We start from the raw sequence: 23134 nt of genomic DNA, 5'->3' as shown, positions 1-23134 counted from the left end.
TTCTTGTGGACCTAAGTTACCCACTTGGTCAGCGCCTCCTCTGGGTGCTGCAACCATCAAAGCATCCTCGAAGTCGTCATATACGTCGACGATTCCCAAACATCTGCCGGATGGTTTGGTACCCTGGCAACCCTTGCGGGCGCCCCGGGACCTGACAGAGGTGCGAACATGACTCGCCAATGCTCTGTCGGACTTCGCAGGGCGGCTGGAACCGATTGCCTTGCCTCGCCAGTCGATCCAGGGCTCGTGCTCCTCAAGCCAGGGCATGCCCAGGATCATATCGTATGGATCCATGTCGAGAACAGTGAGCTGTTCGAGGCTGTCAAGTCTTCAAACTTGACGGCCAAATCCACTTGGACGTTGGGGACAGTGACGACCTTCCCGTCGGCCAGTCGCACTGACACCGTCCCGTTGTCCTTGCTTTCTCTCAAAGCATCGGACAACTTGTTGCTATTACGAGCAACTGTCTGGCGGCGTGCGAAATTCTTCGACGCCCCAGAATAGATCAAGATTATAAAGGGATATCGTATCCCCGTACACATCCGTGTACTACGAGCAGCCCGCTGTTGCTCTTCGCCGATTCGAGAGTGCAAAGACTCTCAGGGGCTAAACCCCGTGGTACGCGCCACCCGCGCACCCTTCACGAAGACTTAGCTCTTCCCCAGTAGGGCGCCCCGCGCCTACTGGTTTCCGGCGTCCCCCTGGCCCTGGGATCCTGGCTTCTGCCAGCGACCCTTGAGGACGGTCTTGGGGAAAGCCCGTCTGCGTAGTCTCTCCATGGGGCAGTCGCGCTTAAAGTGGCCCATCTTCCCGCAGCCGAAGCAGCGGATGTCGCGCTGCTCGGCGGACCCGAGTTCCATGGGAACTGGTCCGTTGGGGCTCACTCGACCGGGAGTCGACAAAGAACTCCCAGGTCATGCTGAGGCCCGGCGTACGCGCCTGGCGATGGCTGTATTCTTCCTGAAGAGCCACTTGTGTCGCCTCTTCAAGGGTGCTTGACTGCACCCGGAACAGCTGAGTGCGCGCTGGACCCACTCGAAGGCCGTTCATGAGCACAGTCCCCGTGATGTGTTCGTTGAGTGGATTTCCCACTAGGGACGCCGTGAGCTCCCGTATCTCTTGAACGTACTTGTGCAGCTCACGCCTTCCTTGTTTGCACAAGAGGAAGCGCGAGCGCTGGCGGTACTCGTAGTTCGCCAGGAGGAACGCGGCTCGGAGCAGTTCACACAGCTGAGCCCAGGATATGAAACATCCAGGGAATGTCGCCTCCCGCGTGTACACCCAACTCTTAGCACGACCGCTAAGGTTGGAGAGTGCAAAAGCAACACGAAGCTGCGCGGTCGAGATCGGAGCCGCGTCCATCGCGAGCTCTACCTCTCGGACCCAGAAGTGAGCGTTTTCACCTTCCTTCCCTTCATACGGCTTAACCTTCAGCCGTATTGGCTTCGGGTGTGGCGGATTTGCTTCCGCCGCCGGAGCCTGCAGGTTCTCTCGCACATGCGCGATGAGCCCCTGCTCGTAGGCGTCAAACGCATTGACGCGCTCGAGCTGCTCGGCCGGTGTTGACACCACCAGGCTCTGCAGGGCCTCCATCCCGAAGATGCCTGCCATCTTCCGAACCGACTCGAGCTGTGTGTCGTTCATATGGAAGAAGTCGTTCCTATCCATGGCAACGAACTTCGGAGAGGGTCAGGTAGTCTACCCGCGATGGCGTGGATTGGCCAACAAGTGCTACCAAGTGTGAAGGGGTCACACAGCACCTTGCGCTAGAGGAAGTTGACTTCCGAGAGTATACAAACTCTCAGTGAACGGCAGTTCACAAGTCCCCTTTTACCGAAAGGGAGCGAAGTGACCAATTAAAGGTAGAATGTAAACTGAGTATATTTATAGGTATATAAAGCTTGAGTTAAATACAAACTATAAGGCACCTATAGAAAAGCAATGTCATCAGGCAATGGTTGGCTTTGGCCGACCTTGGTACCTTGTACCAAATATCCCGAAGTATGACGTGTCACACGTCATGTAACTAGGGGTACACTTAGGGCTACGTACCCCGTTACAGGGTCACGCAAGTCGCCGCGTCCAACCTGACGCGACGGCTGGGCGAGGAGTTGCCACGAGACCTCGGGTCATCCTAGCTTGCCACCAGACGCCTGGAATGCCCCCCTCGTTCCCGGGTACGGGACAGTATCTGACATCTCGATCCACCAATCTTCTCCATTGCTGGCTTTTATTATGAGGCTAATACTAAAAGCCTTTTCGATCCTATTACATAGAATATTAAAAAACAAAACAACTTTTATTCATCTTAGGGGGGGGGGTCACATCAGTGCGCGCGTCAGGATCTTCACCATTGAGAGATCCTGCACGGGCGCCGACCAGTAGTTCGGAGCAACGGAAGCCTATCAAACCATAATATCGTACGGGGCCACATGCGACTACGGAGTGACAAGCGGTTAAGTACGACGTATCATTTCAATGAACTGCATCTAATCCGCACGACCCCTCCCCCCCCCCGCTATCCCCCGGACTCATCGTTGCATAACGACTCTACATGTAGTTTTTCGGCGCCCCTGCATACGACTCACCCCACGGCCGGACGAGATAAATGGCCCGCTTCAACTTTACTTCTGTCACGTTGTTATTCTCCCATTGTGGGACACGTTCAAGCAACTTCATTGGAGCTATACAGTTCCTTCGAGTGTTCGCTTTAATCGATAAAAATTCAACCATCTACATCAACCATGGCTCGATTCTGCATTATCGTGTTACTCGAAATATTCAATCTACGACGACGAGGAGATGACAGGGATACCGTTGATCATCATGGGTGCTGAGGAAACGGAAGCAGTTCGTGTTTCTGACACTCTACGAGTACGTCTCGACTCGAAGTTCCGCCCCTCCTGCTTCATCGACTTGCGTTGACGCCATTGTTTCTGACGCCTTTCGGCGGCTACGGTCAATAATTTCTCGGCTCGCTTTGCACGTTCCGGTTGACCAAGCGCTTTATAGGCGCGCGAAACAGATGCCACGATTGCCTTGCGGCCACATTCGTCTCGTGCAAACGAGAAATCGATCATTTCGAACACTTCAGCCATGAATGCCCAGTCAGACTCGCCCTCGAACGCCTCCAGGAGCCGAAGACCTAGAGGTCCGTTTAAAGGACGCTTATTTTTGCTGGAGGTATCCAACCACTGCTTGAGAGCAGTTTTTACGACCTCCAGACGTCCGTAGTGGCAGCATCTACGAAGAAATACACCGAATTGAGGTTCACTGGACAGCCTGAAGACGTCTTTAAAGTGCGTCATCGTCGCCAGTAACTTCTCGTCACTGACAGTGTCGATACTGCGACAAAGTGTAGGCACCAATCTTTTTATCAAGGCAACGGTGAACACGCCCCGCACTTCCAGTTTATCCACAGCGTGCATCAGCGTGATAATGTCTGCACCGCGTTTCTTCAAGCACAGATAGTCGAGAATGTTGGTCACCAACGCATAGCGATGAGGCTCAAGCTGTGGATTTGTCTCGCGGATTAGACCCCACGCCTCGGTGGGCTTATCGAGCAGCAAGAGCGCATTGACAGCCATGAGGACACCTGCATAGTGGAGAGGTTTGTCAGCATGTTCCGCGTGCAGAGCCAAGAGTTCAGGAACGCGCTCGCATTCCTGCGCGTATACCGCTGCTGTGATCACACGTGGGAATAGGTGCTCGTGCCTTGGGGCCAGGCCATCAATGTCCACCATTGTATCGAAAAGCGTTAACACGCTATGGGCGGCCTCGGCGATCTTCTCAAAGCGGTCTGGGTGATCCTCCTGCTCTTGAATTCGCTTTAAGCATCCGTCGTACGAATCTCTGGGTGTCGTCAACACGGTCTCTACTTTCTCTGTCTTGCGTTCGTCACGGTTTCGTTCGTTCGACCGAAGTCTATCCTTTCGCTTCACCTCCATAAGGAAATACTCGTCATCATACGCGCGAATGGCACGCAAAAAGTCGTCGGCACGGAGTCTGAAGCCCTTGACACGCATATCTTCAAGAATCGCGTCCAGACGCTCTACTTTGCGAGTTGTAGACACTGCAAACAGCAGTTGTCTGTAGAAGAAGACAGACGTAGGGAGATTCTCCCGAGTCACTGCCTCGTAAAACTCAAACACTTCGTCGAACCGTCTTTCCGCGATCAATGCCGTTAAGCACTGGACGTTCATATTTGCCGTCACGTACACTCCAGCGTCTTGCGCGCGCTTGTAGATGTCAAACAGTTTCGAGTAGTAATTTGATCCACACATGGCATAAACACTCGTCGCCCACGAGTAGAACATACGGAGGTGGCTACCTAATGATACCACATTCTCGTCCTCCATCGTGTGTGCCCCTGGTAGCACGACGCCGGTTCCTGCTTTCGAGCGTCTCGCTATTTCTTCAGAGAGCTTGTTCCGGTGCTCCACGATAGTAAGCGCCAGCATGGGCCGTTTGGCAATGACTAGGAGCGGCAGAGCCTCTTGCTCCGTGGCTTTGGTAAGCATATCGTCGAAGCGCAGCGGCTGGTATTGCGTCTCCAGCTCATTTTCCCCCTTGGCCTCGTCCTTGGCCACCGCCAACAGTGGACACTTTCCTTCCAGCCCCATTGCTGTGTAAAGCGGTGCGTAGCAGTCAGCCACACTCTTGACGACGGCTGCGTGAAGGTTCTGCGTCGCCAGTGACTGCATCCAGAGCTTTTTCTTCTCCATGCCACGTTTGAATTGCTCCTTGAGAGCACGCGCACGCTCCTCTTCCGGGTCTTCCGGCTCCTTTTCATGTCCATACATATGAATAGGGCCCTCATCATCTTCCAGATCCTCGTACCCCTCGAAGGCGGCGGCGATGGCGAATGACGGTCTCCTCTTGGACTGCTTCTGTCCACCCATGATGCCCTGCGGTACGAAGGACGAGTTTCGGTGCGGAGTCTGCGAGCCTATCACACTCCATGACGCTTTCAAGAAGGTTGAGCCAGTGGGTATCATTGATGGGCATCGCAGCGTCCGCACTAACAGCGCTACACTGCGCGATCGCGCCATGAGCATTTTAATAGTCATCGTGAAAAGCCTTTGTTCGCAGCCCCTAATTATGGTGCTACGTGGTTGGTGGAAACTTAACGCACTTGAAAGATGATGTCTAAGTCGTGTACACCACGTTCGCTTAACACTGGCCACACACCACTGGTGTGTGACACCAGTAGCTGGAAACGCTATGCTGGCTGAGGGTGGCGCGGCGGCGCTCGTCATGGTTGCGCTCTCTGGCGACGGCCCGGCGTTTGTCGCGGCCAATGAAGCTTCAGGATACTGTGCGAAGCCGCGAGAAAGACGTCGACGATGACGCAGCGTCAGACAAGCGGCCGTCGGTCCGCGGTGAAAGAAGATCATCAGGTGCCAAGCCCCAGAGTCTTAACACCCACTTGCAACTGCAGCTGCACGCCAGCGGTGGTGGCGATGCGACGTTTGATGCAGGAGCCAAGAGGAAGGAGACGGAAAGGTTGGTGGAGCAGCACGTGATGAAGGAGCAGAAGGTGATACTGCATGCACAGGCGAATGTTGGGGAATTCCCCTCGCTTATCGCCAGCAAATCGCCTGTTCCGAAAGATGTCGCGAGAGCTAGAAACAGTTTACACAAAATGGCAAGAGATTTAGCAGATCCCCGTGTAGCGGTTGCCAGAGAGACGAGCTACCAGCGAGCCAGGAGGCAGCTTAAAGCTGCAACGGGCAAGTTGGACCGCTTGCTGTACGCCATGCGCCAACGGCGGGATTACGCACAAGTGGAAGCAGTGGTGTTTGTGTGGGAAGAGGAGTTCCCGCACTTTGCAGGCCAACGCAAGCACTGGTCCGTCATCTGCGAGCACTACGCCTGGGCTTTAAACAGCCAACAGCGATTCCACGACGTCGTTGATATATTCTCCAACTGCTACAGTGACGATGAAAAGGAGGCACAAACCTCTTGTAGCCTCTACCTCTTGACACCGCGATTGGCTCAGTCCATTTTTGTTGCGCTTGGACATCTTCGCGACGCTGACGGAGCGCTGCGACTGCTAGATACGATGCAGCGCCATGGTGTTCATGTGACGAAAGTATCGTACTTTCATGCACTGAATGCTCTGCTGCATGATCAATCATTCACCGATTTTGAGAGTGTGATGCAGATCTGCGAGGCGATGATCACGAAACTGCCTGGCGAGATCGTCCCCTTGTCGCTTCTGCCGATGGTTATGATGACGGCTGCTGCTTGTGGCGAATCCAAACGGGCAATGATGTTTTATAGTCACCCGCCAGACATGCCCATGTCGATCTTCACCGAGTTTCGTTTTGAGATCTGTTTACAGCAGCTCAACCATTTGGGCGAAGACGAGATGTTAATGGAGGTTTATCGCAATTTGATGACGTCGACAGAAGCAAGTTTCAATCTCAAGGGGCGAGTGTCAAAGTACCTTTTCAGGAAGCGAGTGGCGCTGGCTACTGTCGGCACTCGCGACAAACGGCTTGACGTGGCGTGTGAGATCTTGGAGATTATGAACCAGCACAACATTTCCGTTAACCACCACGCGATCTACCCGCTGGTGCGTACGCTGATGCTTGAACCGTTGCCTTTAAATTGCGTCGACGGTGAGGAGGAAGACAAACACGTAGAAGACGAACGAGGTCAAATTCGGGTGGAGTCTGCGGACGATCTACGCAACTTTTTCTCTCGGTTCCCACGTTCGCTAGAGTGGAATGTATTCACTTTATGTGAAGCTATTGTCGCTGGTGTTCGTGCAAATCGTGCTGATTTAGTGGATGATCTCTGTGTGTACGCGTTGGAAAGTGACATGCCAATCAAATATGCAGCTTTGGAGCAGGTGGTGGTCTACTACTATCGATTGGGTCTCATTAAAGATCTGGAGCGCGTATCTGTTATGGTACGTGCACTCCGTCTGAACAAGCACATTCCTTTGGGTATCGCAGTGACCGAGATTGGAATGGCAGCCAATTTCCGCCTTCATCGATACGAGGAAGTAGTCATGCTTTTCGAGGATTTCTCGTCGCTTGACGGCAAGAAAAAACGGATTTTGAAGCGGCAGTTTATGCTGCGGACAGTCCTTAATGCGTATAAACACTTGGGGCGTGGGGATGAAGCGATGGCGATTCAAGAGCTACTTCGCCAATTTCACGGCACTCTGTTAGACGACAGTGTCGAAGGAGAGGACGCTAATAAGGAGATGAGGCTGGATGGAGAAAGTAACGCAGTAGAGAACGAACTGACCGACAATAGCAATAGTGATGAGACTGGCGAACGAGAGCGAGAATCGTTACGTCGCTTTAGCGTTCACAACTCGAGCTAGAGGACGACAATATACAAAGCCTTCGGCATCTTGTGCTCATGTTTTGTATCTCTTCTGTGTGCACCGAGAGTCTCAGGGTCTCGGTCCGAGACTAGAAGCTGTCTGAAACCTATTTTGAAGGAGCAGCGACAGTTTTTTAGCGAGCACCAAAAACGCATGGACATTTAGAGGAGGTTGCTGATACAAGGATGCCTTCCACGGTGTTGACTGAGGAACTGATTGCCGACGTAGGGATGATATCTGAAGCGCCGACAGATGCGCTCGCCGCGTACGAGCCATTTGTGCGATGGCTGCTCTCCACTTCAGCGGACGAGTTGACTTCTCTTCCTGAACATTTTTTCTCCAGCTTCAAAGCCGCTAGTGAGGTGGGCGACGATATAGAAGACGAGACTAACGCTAAACACTCTGAGTCGACACGACAAGAGGACCGACAGCTGTTTGAAGACGCCTTCAAAGCACGGCTCACGCTAGTTGAGGCTGAAGGTGAGCTGGAAACAGTTTGGGATCAGCTTTCTTGTGCACGAAGAGAATGGTGTATGCTCGACATCAAGCTGCTAGCCTTACAGGACGACTGCGATGAAAACCGCGAGTTTATTGCACTTCTGGAGAGAAGGATCATTAAGCTTCTGCAGGACCGCGATCTGGCCATCGCGGAGACGTACACTACTGAAAAACAGATTCAAGACGCCGAGTTTTTCAAGGCAAAACAGCAACAGCGGCGACAGCAGCAGGAAGAAGAGCAGAGGAAGGCACGTGTTGCCTCAGCTCTTCGCAAGTTTCTGCTCCGCCGAAGCAGCGACGAGAGCGGCAATACCAGCGGCAACGAATCCCCGACAGCTGCTTCGTCGCCAAAGTACACTGAAAAGGATGTTCAGCGGCTCCAGAAGGAGCTGGCAGACTCGAAAGTAGCAGCTGCAGTGGCCAAGGCGGAGCGAGACGAACGACGACACGCCATACGCAGAGCCGAGCGCCGGTGCGTTGAGCTGAAGCTGGCGCTAGCCCAAGCCCGCGCAGAAGAAGACGATCTACAAACTTCGATCAAGCAATTATGTCACGCTCGCCGCAACTCCGCGAACCATTTGCAGCAGATATCGCTCTTCTCGGCGGCTGCACTGCCACTGCAGCCTCCGCCAGCGCCCTCAGCAGGTATGTGGGCGAGCTAGCTGTATCATTATTAATTTATACAGGCTAACATTAGGACAAAAATCTGTGATTATGTGGTAAACATAACGTCTTTTTTTCAGGGATAAAAATGACTTCAGATATGGCTTATCTATTTGATGCCGTTTTGAAGCTGCCACTACGTAGTAGGACACCAGCTTTGGATAGATGAAAGGCACATCTTTGCCTCCATGGTCACAAAATGTAACGGGGTACAATCCAGTGTGCCCCAGGTTACATAAAGAGTGACCCGTCACTCTTGTGGACACCTGGTACACGGTACCAGGTGCTCTCGGAGCCAGTCTGTGACGAGGAAGTTATCTTCCGAGAGAATACAAACTCTCAGTGAACGGCAGTTCACAGGTCCCCTCTTTAGTTAAAAGAGAGCGAAGTGACCTAATTAAGGTAGAATGTAAACTGAGTTTATTTATAGGTTGATAAAGTTTGGGTCTAATACAAACTACAAGTCACCTATAGAAATGCAATGTCGTTAACCAATGGTTGGCTTTGAACGACCTTGGTACTTTGTACCAAATATCCCGAAGTATGACGTGTCATACTCCTGAAGTGTGAAGTGTCACACTTCATGTAACCAGGGTACACTTAGGGCTACGTACCCCGTTACATCCTCCCCCACTTAGGTTCGGTTTACCGACCAATCAGGATGAAGAGGTGTTCGTCACAAACTCTCATTCTCAAAGTCGAAAACCATCGACTTGGCCGCGCGAGCGCGGCGGAGGCTCACTCCTCAGTTAGAGCCTCGAGCAGCAATCTGTGCGCTCTTCGTCTAGGTCTCCACTTCGACCGTTACCATGCCTCGTGGCACAGCAAAGAGCGGTGCTAAGACACGCTCCAAGGCTGCGGCCGGTAAGGCGCAAGCCAAGAGCACTAAGCCTCACGGCAAAGGCTTGGCACTCAGGAGGCTACTCAGGTGGCCTCCGAGGCGATCGGTTCCTCGGGTGACGCGGCTGTGGGCAAGCGAGCAAGCAAGCGCCGCAGTCCGTCGCCCTCGGCCTCAGACAATCGTCCGAACCCTCGGTTCGTGGAACGTGAGTTCAACTCTGGCAGTGAGGACGAAGCTGAGTCCGAGAGCACGCACGATGCTCGTGCGGGCTCTGTGGGAGGGCACAACCCAGTGCCCAGTGAGCACAAGGATGACAGCGTGCAGTCGCTCGCTAGTGATCAAGGTGATCACAGTCCCAGGACGTCTGTGCGCTCTGAGAGTCCGGCCGTCAAGGCTAAGGGCACTCCCAAAGCTGGTGGCGATGAGGAAGAGAATCCTCGCAAACGTCTCTCGCTTGCCGAGGGTCTTGCGCGTGCTAAGGCCTCTAAAGCCGAAGGCGCCAAGCCCTCAAAGAAGCGTACAGCCTCTAAGTTTCCACTCCGCGAGGAGAAGGAGACTCATGTGGTGTAGTGATTTCTCCGTAGTTGCGGATTATCACTCGTCGACAAAGACGTGACACCGCCCAAGATGTTCAAGCGACGAACCCTCGGTCATGTGATGTACGGAGACGCCAAGGTGCAAGGGACTCGACGGCGTCACTTTCGAACTTTCAACGAGTATTGGATACGGTCCATATGTCACTGAATCCAGGCTGTCCTTATTATTAATAATGGACTGGCCGGATTCGCATTCAGCGGACCATCTACGGTACGAACCCTCAGTGGCGGTTGGGATGAGTTCGAGGAAGACTCAGCGACCCTTGGAAGGCATGTTCACCGTCTGGGACAGGGCGTGGACCGTTAAAGATACTCATGCGACGGTGCAGACGACGCTTGGCGTGCAAGAAGATCCATAACGGATCATTGTTCACTTGATATTTGTATACTTGATTAGGACTTCTTATTAGGAATAGACCCGAAAGGGTAAGCTTAAATACAGAACAGAATTTCCACTCAAGCACACAGAGCGACGTCCGGCTTCAAGGGAAGCGTCTGTGGTGTAGTGATTTCTCCGTGGTTGCGGATTATCACCCGTCGACAAAGACGTGACACCGCCCAAGTTGTTCAAGCGACGAACCCTCGGTCAGGTGATGTACGGAGACGCCAAGGTGCAAGGGACTCGACGGCGTCACCTCCGAACGTTCAACGAGTATTGGATACGGGCATATGTCACTGAATCCAGGCTGTCCTTATTATTAATAATGGACTGGCCGGATTCGCATTCAGCGGACCATCTACGGTACGAACCCTCAGTGGCGGTTGGGATGAGTTCGCAGAATACTCAGCGACCTTTGGAAGACACGTTAACCGTCTGGGACAGGGCGCGGACCGTTAAAGATGCTCATGCGACAGTGCAGACGACGCTTGGCATGCAAGAAGATCCATAACGGATCATTGTTCACTTGATATTTGTATACTTGATTAGGACTTCTTATTAGGAATAGACCCGAAAGGGTAAGCTTAAATACAGAACAGAATTTCCACTCAAGCACACAGAGCGACGTCCGGCTTCAAGGTAAGCGTCAGGTCAAGCTTGTTTGAGTGTGTTATGCCTGTCGGTGAACTCGAAGCTCTGTAGCGAGGGTTCATCCGGCAAGGCCAAGAGACTTTGTGTATTGGCCGATTATTATCGGGAGGTATTACGTGACGGCTTATTGTTGCCTATTTGCACGACTGGGAGTGCTTGAATTGCCTCCCTTTTATTTCTTCCAGCCGAGTGTTGAACACTCGGTGATCTCGTAAAAGGCTTACCCGTGCCTGGTACCCTTCCGCTGTTGGGACCACGAGGATTCAAAACACCTGCTAGCTTTGCTCGTGCTAGTAGCGTGTTCTTATTTTACTGGTTGGCCTATATAAGTAGTTTACAAGGTCCAGTTTGTCCCGGTGCAAGGGCAGAACTGGGGTCTTCAGGTCCGCCCGAACGATCGTTTACTATCCTAGTAGACGTATTGTTGTGGGAACATCCTAACTACATCTGTAGCTAGAGTTCACGTGGGATTTCCAACACCACAACTGGTGCCGCGACCCGGGAACAGATTGTGACCATTGTGAACTGTTTGTATGGCCTTCCAGTTTACGAGCTACCAAGAGAAGAAGAACAAGAAAAAGACAAGAAACATGGCGAAAGGACAACCGACGGTACCAGTTACGCCTGCCAAGTCTGGCGGGACTCGCAACGAGAGTTCAAGCCCGGCTGCGCGCTTTGCAGCCGCCACCGAGCTTTCAGTGAGCTTCGACGACGAAGCGGACATCGGTCCTGACGCCCACGATTATGAAGATTACGAAGATAAGACGCCGGCTCCAGAGCCAGGCGCAGCGACGCCGGAGACGGCCACGCTATCATCGGGGCTGAGCGGGGCGACCAAGTCCCTTTCGAGGAACCTCGCCGACGAGCTCGATGATGTTGCGGGACCGGATCCGGCCTATGATGGTTATGACGATGGGACCGAGGGTTTTAAACCTTCGGTGGCGAGTGCAAAGCATTCAGCACTGCTGAAGGCACCTCGCCCACCTATCAACGGTGATACACCAGCCGCCAAGCGCGTTTTCGACCGCGTACAAGCGCTGATGCAGAATGATGAGTGGATGCAGCTGTTCAAGCCCATCCCCAAGAAAAAGGCCGACTGGCCTGCGCTTGCGCAGGAACTTCAATACCCAGTCAACTCGGTTTCGACTAGTCAAGTTGCCGAGGATTCAGTTTCGCTACTGTTGTCGCTGGGGTTCGAGAACGAGACGTACCCATCGACGATGTCGCTCCAGGATTGGAGTCCACATGAAGCCGGAGCTGCTCTCCAGAAATGGAAGAAGAAGCTTCGGAAGGCGTTTGGCGCTGTTGGCATCAATGCCGGAAAGCAGCCTGTGAGTCGACCGATGATTCAAGATGAAGATCCATCTAAGATTCCACTGCCGCCGACGCCCCAACGACTCGTTCGTACTCCTCCGACCAAGCGTGGAGCTGAGCGTGGTGCCTTTGGCACTACCGAAGCTTCACCGTACTTTCAAGACTCGCACATGGTTACGCCACGTTCGGAGAGCCGTATGCAACGCATTTACGCAAGTAACGAGGGTTCGTTTGGTCGCCGAGGCGGTGCGCGAGCCCCCAAAGGTGGTGCCGGACGTCGTCAAGTCGACAGCGATGGTTCGTCCAGTGACGATGACATTTTGGTGCGTACATTCGACGAGGAAGATCCTCAACTCGAGTTGATGCGTCAGATGAATGAGCTAGCGACGCTGAGCGACGTAGACCCGACACCGAGGATTGAAATGGCTTCGCACCAACCGCTGGATCGCATCACGCCGTTCTCAGGCTCTCGCAACAAGAGCGAGAACTGTATGCAGTGGCTCCGTGGGTTCGTCTATGAAATGACTGGAACCCACACAGATGCCGATAAATGGTGCATTCCATTTGAGCTAAATCTCCGGGACGGAGCCATTCATTGGTTCCGTCAACTTCCGAAGAAGACGAAGCGCAAGTGGAAGATGTTGAGCGATGCGTTCATCCGCTACTACTGCTCGCAGTTCACGCAGACGGCACTGTCGCGTTACTACTCCGCCAAGCGGGAACGTAATGAACATCTGTGCGACTACATAAACAGGCTGAATGGCTATGCTCGGACCGACCGTCTACACTTTGAGAAGAGTGGTCGCGACGAGAAAGAACACGTACAGCAGTTCCTGGCAACATGCGACGATGACAAGCTAGCGGAGAGTCTCTACCACGCTCGAGTCGCCGACATTCACGAGCACGAAGAGATCATCGAAGATGTTCTCAAGGGCATGGAGAGAATGGCCAAGCGTGACAGTGAGGACCAATACTCTAAGAGTCGTGATACGCGACGCGACGATGGGTACGCCCGCAACAACCGGCGTGATGACCGTCGCCGCGATGACAACCGTAACAAACCAAGAGTGACGCTCATTGAAGCCACGGTGGATGACCTACTAGCTGAGTTAGAAGATCGTGAAGCTGCTCAGGGAGGCACTGAGTACTCAAACGAAGATCCGAACGCTTACAACTATGTCCAAGACGAGTACAACGACTTTCAGCCCGAAATACGGACGGTGATTTCTCATTGGATGAAAATGACCGATACCTCGCCGCTGCTAACGAAAATGAGCGCCGTGCAGCTGCTGAAGGCACCTACGCACGTTCAGACAACCGTCAACCGCGTGGAAACACGCCTGATCGCGAGAATGGCTTCAATCAAGATCGCCGAGGTGGTGACCGCGGGTTCAATCAGGACCAACGCGGTCGACGTGACTTCAACCGTGACAACCGACGCCCACAGTACGGACCGTGCGCAGTGTGTGGTGGCATGAGTCACTCCGCCCACTACTGTAACAAGCGATGCAAGTTCTGCAAACAACTCCACGATGCTGGACAATGCGAACTTTTCCGCAACTTCCAAGACCTTGCCAAATTTGTGCGCACCAAAGGCACGAAGGAGGAACTCCCGCCAGAGCTCAAGGCCGTCGTTCAAGAACGTCATTTAAACTAGGCAGCCCGCCAACTACAACTGGGTTGGTCCCTATCGGCTGCCACAGTTAACCGAGCCTTCAATGGAAGCAGAGTGTATCTTTGCTTTCATGGGGCAGAGTGAATGGCCTGATAATTACGTAACAAGTGTGAACACGACGGAAAATGAAAAGGAGAGGAGTAGAACCCTCGGTGAAGGTGTTGGAGAAAGAGTGGAGTGTGCTGATGCTGATGAGGGCACCAGCGAGGGTTCGTTCGGCGGGGTTTCGAATGCAGCGCGAGACGAGCCCAAGTGTCACTCCAAGATTATGAAGTTGAACCCTGGCGAGAGACAGGGGTGGGGGTCGGCCAAGAAATTCGACCGACGGATCAGGATGAGAGCTCTGGTGCAAGGCACTATAAACGACTAGCGAACGAGGATTCTCCTCGTTACAGGAGCGAACGTTAATGTGATCACGGACGCCTTTGCCAAGAAGTTGCGGCTCCGAGACGCACCTGATCACGGACGCCGCATTGACATTCAAGGAATCAACGAAGGCACGGTGTCTACGGCGCGACGAGCATGCGTCAAGATTACGCTCGAATGGGAGATGGTGTATGAGTTCGAGATGTGGGTTATGGCGCATAGTGCAGGCGTCGACGTGGTGCTCGGGACCGACTTTATGATCCCAGCAGGGATCAGGTTGGACCTGTTTCACGGCGCTGCGCAATTGCCGCACGAAGTTCAAATCCCACTGATCAAGACCAAGAATATGATCGCCAGTGAAGAGTACGGCTCCCATGTTAATGCCGGGCCACCTAAGCGTTTAGACATACAAACGCACGAGTGGCGAGAATATCGACTAGCGAAGCGTCAAGATGGGGAACACGTACTGTGGGTTCGTCGGACGAACAAGCTAATCCCGTCAGTGGCGAGGTTTCGACGTGGACGGCCTCAGAGCATTCGGTTGACCGATGTGTCTGACCAGACTGTGTACCTACCAGCACACGACTCGATCGCGATGTGGATTCCAGATGGGGATTTTGCCGCGAGGTGACGGCTGTGTGCGTCTGGATTCCAAGAAGTATCAAGACTGGCAAGTGCTGGCCTACGAAGGTTGCAGCAACCGTGAGCTCTTTCAGCGTGAGTGCGAATTCTACGAACAATGGCTTGCAACTCAACCTTCGGCAGTCGAACGACCAGACTATCCAGAACTCAGTGGGGTGCTAGCAAGGCCTCTTATAGACTCAATAATGGACTCTAGTGATCGTCTGACATGTGCAGAGCGCTGGACAATGATCATGGAGAAACGTGAACGAGTGGAAGCCTGTCCGGCGTCTGGGGTGATAGCCGGGGACTCGGCTGATGGTCAGCCTTCCGAAGAACGTTTGGACACTTACACGACAACTCACGGCGGAGGCAATAATGCGAACGAAGCCTCGGTAGCGCGTACACACGACCTATTGAGGCCGGTAAACATGGTACCTACGCCAACGAGTGTTCGTTTCAAGTCTGGGGTGACAACGGAAGCGACAAGTAGCAGTACTGGATTAGATGGAGTCACCAGTTTTGACGAAGTTGTCCCGGCCTTGCGCGCAGCCAAATTTGCGAACGAGCCATCGGTGGTTGGTCCAGAGGATGCAGACATCGCGCTGAAGGTGGTGAATACGGCACCGAGGGTTCGTTGCGAGATTGGTGCGAATGCCGAACTGTCAAGACAACAGCCATCCGAGGCGCTGAACAAAAGTCAACAGCCCAATATGTCGGTTGCCTGCGCATTCAATATTGCGAACGCCGACTCGGCAGGTGGACCAGAGATGCGAAACCAGGATGGGAAGGAGATGGACCCAGTACCGAATGTTGAACTCAAGGCGTATGTCGATTTTGAGTCAAGAGAAGGGTCCGTAGCGACATTGGACGAGACGTACATCTCGGTTGCACGAGTATTAACAACCGAAGGAAATGAAGTAACGGAGAGCGCAAGGAATGTCTTCTACGAACACCCAGCTAGCAACATTGGCCTAGAAGACTACGCGAAGGAGTTGGCATTCCTGCCGGACCTTGCCGAAGCAATCAATACGACAATAAACTACAATGCGTCCAATGTTGCTGATCCTCAGCTGTCGACCGATCGCCGAGAACGTCTGGTCGCGACGCTGAAAGACCACGAACACATCCTGATTGCTAGTGGTAACGCACTGCCGCTGCCAGCCTACGGCGCGGTATGCGATATCGACACGCAGGGGCATGCCCCAATTAAACAGCGTGCCCGACGCGTGCCGTTACGATTTCTCGGTTAACTGTACGAGCTGCTACGCGCTCTGCTGCGAGCAGGACCGATCGTCTTTTCAGACAGTTAATGGGCATCGCCAATCGTGATTGTGATGAAAAAGAACGGGCTGGACATCCGGCTCTGCATTGATTACAAGATGGTGAATGCTATCACCGCAATCATGGAGTACGCAGTGCCGCTAGTCGACGATCTGTTGACCGATCTCGAGTGCTACCTATGGTTCTGCTTGCTGGATGCTGCAAGCGGCTTCTGGGTGATCAAGATGACCTTGCGAGCACGTAAAGTGTCGGCGTTTGTCTGCGCACTCGGGCACTTCGAGTGGTTGCGCATGCCCTTCGAGTTAAAGAACGCGCTGATGATCTACCAACCAACGTATGATTGACAGCGCACTCTGGGGGTTCGTTCAGCCTAAAGGAGGTAGGTTTAAATACTCGGAGAGGATGCGTTTAGCTGAAGAACAGGCCAAGGAACGTCGTGGGCCAAGCACCGAGGGTTCGTTTCAAACGAAGTTCGCGGCAGACCGCGAAGCACCGGTGGAGGCCGACCCTGTACTACAACTCGTCAACAGCCCCGTCGCTGACATGTTTACGAACGGGGAACCAGACGAATCATCGCAGGTTCCTGTGCTTGGTCGACGATCGTTTGTGAATGATATTTGCTTCGATGGCGAGGATTTCGACAGCTGCCTGGCGACGCTGGACCGATTGCTGGTACGATTTGCACAGTGTCGGATCAGCATTAGGTTCACCAAGCGCATCTTCTGCCAGCCCAAGGTGGACTTTCTGTCGCATAAAATTTCATCAGAAGGTATCAGGGCAGATCCAAAGAAGCTTGCGGCCATCACCGAGCTTTCGTTTCCAACGAGTAAGAAGGGCATGCAGTCGTTTCTTGGAGCGGTTAATTACTACAGCCGCTTTATTCAAGACTTCGCGGTCTACGATGCGGCGCTGTACCAGCTCAAGGATAAAGACTTTGCCGTTGAAGGTGGCCTTTCTGTGGCACGTCGTTCCTTCGAGAAATTGAAGGCGAGTGTTTCACATTCACCCATCCTCAGGCACTTCGATCGGTCGAAGGAAGTTCATGTCATGCTCTTTGCGAACGAATGGACGTTGAGCACTACGCTAATGCAAGAACATGAAGGCAAGTTACACCCCGTACGGTTCCTCACTCGTGTGCTCAAGGAGTCCGAGATGAACTACCATCCTGCCGAGAAGGAAGTTTTGGCGTTACTTTTGCTGTTGAAGATCGGTTACGTTCAGCTGGCAGGAAAGACGCTACATATCTATACACGATTCTCGACGTTCGAGTGGGTGCACAAGTCGAAGTCTCTCCTCGGACGCGCGGTCTAGTTCGCTGTGCTGCTCTTGCAATGGCATTTGAAGGTGCAGCGCGTGAAGGAGAAGGATGTCGCCTTCGCACAGCTTCTGCAGTCAAGCATCACGAGCTTCGTCGACCTGAAAGACTCACTCGCGCCGGTGGCACCTCCAAACAAGGGCTCTTCGACTATTCGGATAAACCCAGCGTTGCTGTACGCCAGGCTTCCCCGTCATCACAGTGGATTCGTCATGTCTTTTGACGGATCAGCCAAGACAGAGAAGTATGGTGGCTACGGGAGCTGTTCATGGGTGTTGTGGAGCCTTCCTGAGTGGAAGATAGTGATTGCTGCAAACGCTTACCTCTCGGCTACCACGGTGAATGAAGCAGAGTATACAGGTATGATAAACGGTGTCAAGGCTGCTATTGCGCACGGTGCCGAGGATTTAGTCTTCGTTGGTGACTCAAGGCTCGCGATTCAACAATCACTAGGGGTGATCGCATGCAGGAAGGAAACTCTGCTGGCGCTGCTGAATACTCACAAGGAAACTCGCGGCCAAGCTTCGATCAGTTAAATATATTCACATTGTACGAGAATACAACGCTGCCGCGGATTCGTTAGCCACTGAAGCGCTGGAATCAAGGTCAGTCGTGTCATCTTTGCTGAAACTCGCAAGTCGGAATTGGCGTCGCTGAATCGCATCCTGGAAACGATCTACGCGCCGGATGAAGACTCGGTAGATGTTTCGTCACGTGGAGCAGAGCGTCAAGTACATGTACTGTCAGGAAGCGAGTCCTCAAAGTGGAAAACTTTCGAAAATTTCGTGGTGGATTACAGCTCACCAGAGTGCGATTATGGTAATATGACAGTGACGACGAGGCGACAGACGAGAGCCAAGAAACGCATCAGGTTTGCCGATGAACACTCGGAGGGGGTCTCAAAAGCTCAAGAACAGCATGAAGAACGACGAGAGACGTCCAACGAAGATTCAATCGGCAAAGATTTGCCAGACCATCCTCACAAGACTGTACCAGCGGCATTTCCCGATGCGGCAGATGTTGACCCAGTAGCAATATATCGGGAACGACGCAGACGGATACTGGTGGCACAAGACGAGGAGCAGAAGTGGTTTAACATCAAGAAGGTGCTTCAGGACCAAGCAAAAGAGCTGGGTTACAAAGAAGCTCGAGATGCCTGGAAGTAAGCGGACCGGTTCGTGTTATCAGAAGACGGCGTGCTTCACTATCTTGGATGGAATCGTCGGTACGGCCACGGTTGGCAAGAGGAGACCAAGCTGCGGCTTGTGGTAGCGACATCGATGATTCAAGAGGTCTTGCAAAACTGTCACGACTCGCTGGAAGGAGGACATCAAGGTGTGGTGAGAACGTTCCATCGCGTTAAGTCCGATTATTATTGGATCGGCTTGTACGCTGACGTGGCGAAGCATGTGAAGTCATGTCCAGATTGTAGCTCGAGTAAAAGCCGTCCGCAGCTTCGTGGATACTCACCTGGCAACGTACTAGCCGAACGACCGTTCCAGATCGTCTCGATGGATTTGGTGATCCGACTACCGAAATCTCGCAGGAACAACACGGCGTCGCTCCTATTTCAATGCTCGTTCACGGGATTCGTTATTGCCAAGGATATGTCGGATACAACGGCGCTGAGGGTTGCTCAAGTGCTCGAAGAATGTGTGTACCGACAGTTCGGAGCCCCATCATTGATCAGGTACGACCGCGACCCAAGCTTGATGAGCGAAGTGTTTCAAGAATTCGCGGAGATGATGCAGTCAAGGTCACGAGCGACTTTGAGCTATCGGCCGCAGGCTAATGGATAGCAGGAACGCTCGGTGAAGTCGGTGATGGGTTCCGTGCGAGTGTACGCGGAAGACCCTCTACAGCAAGATTGGGACGAAATCGCGGAGAAGCTGGTATTTGCTATTAATAATTCTCAGGGCACTACGAGGAAGGAAATACCGTTCTACCTTGTTCACGGTTAGGATGCGCAGTCGACGTTGCGGGCAATGTCGTCATCACTCAAACGAGGACTCGGCAAGCAGTCTGACGCACTGGCGTGGCGGCGCGAGATCAATCGACAACATGAGGTCGCCCTCACTATGGCCAAAGATTATCAGGCTGTAGAAAAGGAGCGAAGGGCTAAAAAGCATAATGAGGCCCTGAGTCGACTGGAAAAAGCTGCTGTACCTCAACCAAGTGGAAACGAACACTCGGCGAACCCTCCAGAAGCTTCGGAAGAGATGGAAGATCCTGCAAGAGCCCCACCGAGATATCTTCTTGAGATTGAGAGCCGGGCGTGGTTGTACATGGAACGCGTCAAACCGGGCTTGACGAAGAAATTAGCTCACCGGTGGCATGGACCTTTTCGGATCAAGCGCAAGGTGGAAGAGTTTGCATACGAACTGGAGCTGCCAGACCGAAGTGTGTATCGCTTCTACCCATTGATGCATCTGTCGGGACTCAAGGCCGTCAACGAATTCAGCAGTCGACCAAAGCCTCGGCTGGTACTAGACGCGACTAATGTAGGAGTTGTTGCCTGAAGACAACTGGGAACCCGATCAAGTGGTCGGTGAATATGAAGTCGAGGCCATCCTCGACGACAGAACACCACTGTCGACGAGCACGGAGCGTGCTGTACGCGAGCTCAAAGTCAAGTGGGTTGGTTATGAAGACCCAACTTGGGAACCAGCATCCAACTTGTCTGCTGTACGACTATTTGCGAGCCAAGAAGAGCGAGAATCGGCTGCAGATGGCGCAAGTGGCGGACGAAGACTAGCGTTGACTGGATCACGTGTGAACTGTTCACAGGGCGATGCAGCCTGTGGTAACAGACGAAAAACGTTACTGCAACAACAAATTGTATATGTTTTTGAAGAACAACATGAACATGATTACGCTGTGGAAGTGGATTAAGAATAAAATAACAGGAATACCGGCCGAGGAGCGACCACTGAAAACGAAACCTGGCGGGACCCCTCAACAGTTAGCTGAGATACTGGAGAACGTCGTGCAACATGCAGCGAGGATTCAAAGCGATTATTGCCTGGCCGCGGTGGCCAAGAGTGCTAACGAAGTTGAATCCTCACTCTCCATCTCCTCTTCATCGGGAACCTGAACCTCGGCAGCTGGAGCCGCAGCCAAACCCTGCGAATCCTCGGCACCAGCTTCAACAGGAGCAGCAGCCAGAGCGGGACGTGGAGTAACCGGTGGCGAGTCAAACAACGAACGTCAGGTCGAAATAAATTCGTTAGCATCCAGAGACGGATCAACAAGCACGCTTCGGTACACATCCACGAAGCGCGTACCACGAGGATTGAAGAGCTCCGGATTACACTGGCAGGGGAAGTACGTGGTGTTGTACGGGTGTTGATGCGGCGCGTTCATCCTTCCAGTACGCCAGGGCTGACGAGCATCAAGCGCCAGAACTTCGGAAAGCCAGTCGAGAGTCCGAGGTGCAAACGGCAAGTTCTCGATCGGATACCATGGCTTTGACGGCTCCAAAAGCAACTCATGACGAATGAACGGCGCGCCGGAGGTACCAGAGGAAACCGAGTCACGACTCCACGCCATGTACTGTTCTCGGTATTTGTTACGGAGACGGTCGGCACGACGGTCGCGCTCACTGAAGAGCTTCTTCAACAGAGCTCTCAGTTCCTTCAGGAGCTCCTTGTCGTGGCCGACCTTCTTGGCTTCTTCGACGAGAACTCGCTCAATACCAGCCAACGGAAGCCAGTGGAGACGCTCCCACAACGCGAACCCGAGGTCACCTTGCTTACCGCCGTCACCCCGAAGGTTCGCCTAGATCATCTTGAGACGGGTCTCAATTGGGGGCACGCTTGGAGATGGGAACGCTTGGATCGAAGTCGACGGTGTCGAAGCGACACGCCTGAAGGGGGTAGAGCTGTCGAAGTTGCTGGTACGGGTGATCATGATGTGAATAGTCGAAGTACGCTCGGAGACCCTCTAACGTTGTACGGACGGTTACCTCACCAGCTGATTCAGGAAGCGTTATGCTCAAGAGTCGCTCGAAACACTTCTTGGCACCGGCGTCGACAAACCCCATGTCCAAGTACGGAATAACCCACGGTGGCAAGGTGGACGAAGCCGGTACCGTAGGGCGAGCACCAGGCAACACCCGGTGAGGCAACGGCTCAACCGACGGTGCACCACCACGACGCGGCACCGAAGTGTAGGTGGCCGTGATCTGGCGCCCCGGATCAGTATCGAGAGTCAACGGACGAGGAGACACCGGAACAGGAGGCGAAGATGGTGAGGCTTGGAGGTTTGCCGATGACGGAGGAAGCGGACCACCGACTATGATCAGAGAAGTGACCACCGGCGAAGGATTAGGCCGAGGAGGAGTCGGAGGCCGAGCAGGGCCAAGACCGCTCCCGTTGCCGTCAGAATCTTCGACAGCTTCGTCATCGACGGTGCTTGAATGCTCGTAGGTGGCGGAACATCACCACCACCACTTGGACCATCAGGAGAACCATCCACCGAAAGTTTATCGTCATCCAAGTTATCTCCACGATCATCATCAACATCTCCATGGTCATCAATCTCCATCGAAAGGTCGGCCGAAGAAACGCTTGGCACGGCAGCTGTCGGAACAGTCGGAGCCGGCTTTGAAGACACGGAGGCTGGTGGAGCAGCTTCCACAGGGACATGTCCTGCTGCAGAAACCACTCCCGAGACTTCAACAGTCATGAACGTCGCAGCAGATGACGAAGCAGCCTTGCCTTGTGGGACAATGTTGTCCGATTCTTCACCTTCATCTCTTGAACCAAACATCAGTCGAAATTGCTCGGCCTCACGCATGGCCTCTTCAGCGGCACGTATGTCTGCTGGAGAAGGCAAGATCGTCGAAGCTGGCGGCTTGGCCACATCGAGAGGACCCTGAGGCGGGGACGAAGGCGCGTCAGGAAGACCGAGAACATCATCGTGATCCCCTGAGTCCACGTCTTTACCCGAAGGCCCGGTGGCAGTTTAATGACCCGACGGGACACCACTTGGATCAACATCCACCATGTCCACGTCACTCTGGTCGCCGCTGAGTCGGCCACGGCGGGAGTTAAGGAAGACGCTGATGCTGGAGGTGGCGACCATGAGCAAGGAGAAGACGGTACAAACTTGGACCGAGTCTTCATATGACGTCGAAGCGACTTGGCGGAAGAGATGAGACGAGTCTTCTGGACAGCTTGCTTCCATGCCTTCGGTCCGAATAGCGTCCTACGAGCCGACTTGGGAGTTGAAGTGTCGGCAGGTGGCGCTTCACCGAGACCAGCAGCTGCCATCGAAGTACTGGCCTTTTCCGTCGGGATGGGCGCCTTGTCTTCGTCAGAGTCGTCCAGCTCGTCGTCTGACTCCTCGCCACCTGGTCGAAGGCGCTTGTGGGACTTCCCATAGGCCACTTGATGAGCAACCTTTGCCAACGCTGCCGGAAGTTCTTGTGGATCGTCCGAAGACGCGGCAGCAGACTGTATGCGTTGCAAAGCGACCAACATCTCTTGGTCCAAGTCCAGGGCGTCCAGGTCCAGCTCACCCACAGTCAGACCTATCACGGAGGATCGTGAACGAACGTTAGTTGCTGAGCACACGGTGGAAAAA

General features: G+C 53.4%; 3 protein-coding genes across 3 annotated transcripts; 2 read left to right on the top strand and 1 right to left on the bottom strand.

The window, feature by feature from the left end:
* Positions 1-2786: 2786 nt before the first annotated feature.
* On the bottom strand, positions 2787-4997 carry PITG_20839 (uncharacterized protein; the record flags this gene model as incomplete). Its single annotated transcript, XM_002895444.1, has 1 exon — positions 2787-4997. One exon carries the CDS (start codon positions 4995-4997, stop codon positions 2787-2789), a length of 2211 nt encoding a protein of 736 aa, XP_002895490.1.
* Positions 4998-5421: 424 nt separating this feature from the next.
* PITG_20838 (uncharacterized protein) lies at positions 5422-7342 on the top strand (the record flags this gene model as incomplete). Its single annotated transcript, XM_002895443.1, has 1 exon — positions 5422-7342. The coding sequence occupies one exon, from the start codon at positions 5645-5647 to the stop codon at positions 7340-7342; it is 1698 nt and encodes a 565-aa protein (XP_002895489.1).
* A 233-nt stretch (positions 7343-7575) lies between these two features.
* PITG_20837 (uncharacterized protein) lies at positions 7576-8505 on the top strand (the record flags this gene model as incomplete). Its single annotated transcript, XM_002895442.1, has 2 exons — positions 7576-7702; positions 7814-8505. 2 exons carry the CDS (start codon positions 7576-7578, stop codon positions 8503-8505), a joined length of 819 nt encoding a protein of 272 aa, XP_002895488.1.
* Between the last annotated feature and the right edge of the window lie 14629 nt (positions 8506-23134).

This window comes from Phytophthora infestans, genomic scaffold (assembly GCF_000142945.1).
Source record: "Phytophthora infestans T30-4 supercont1.176 genomic scaffold, whole genome shotgun sequence".
NCBI lineage: Eukaryota > Oomycota > Peronosporomycetes > Peronosporales > Peronosporaceae > Phytophthora > Phytophthora infestans.
The sequence above is the reverse complement of the archived record's forward strand: the minus strand, read 5'-3'. Positions and strand labels throughout refer to the sequence as shown.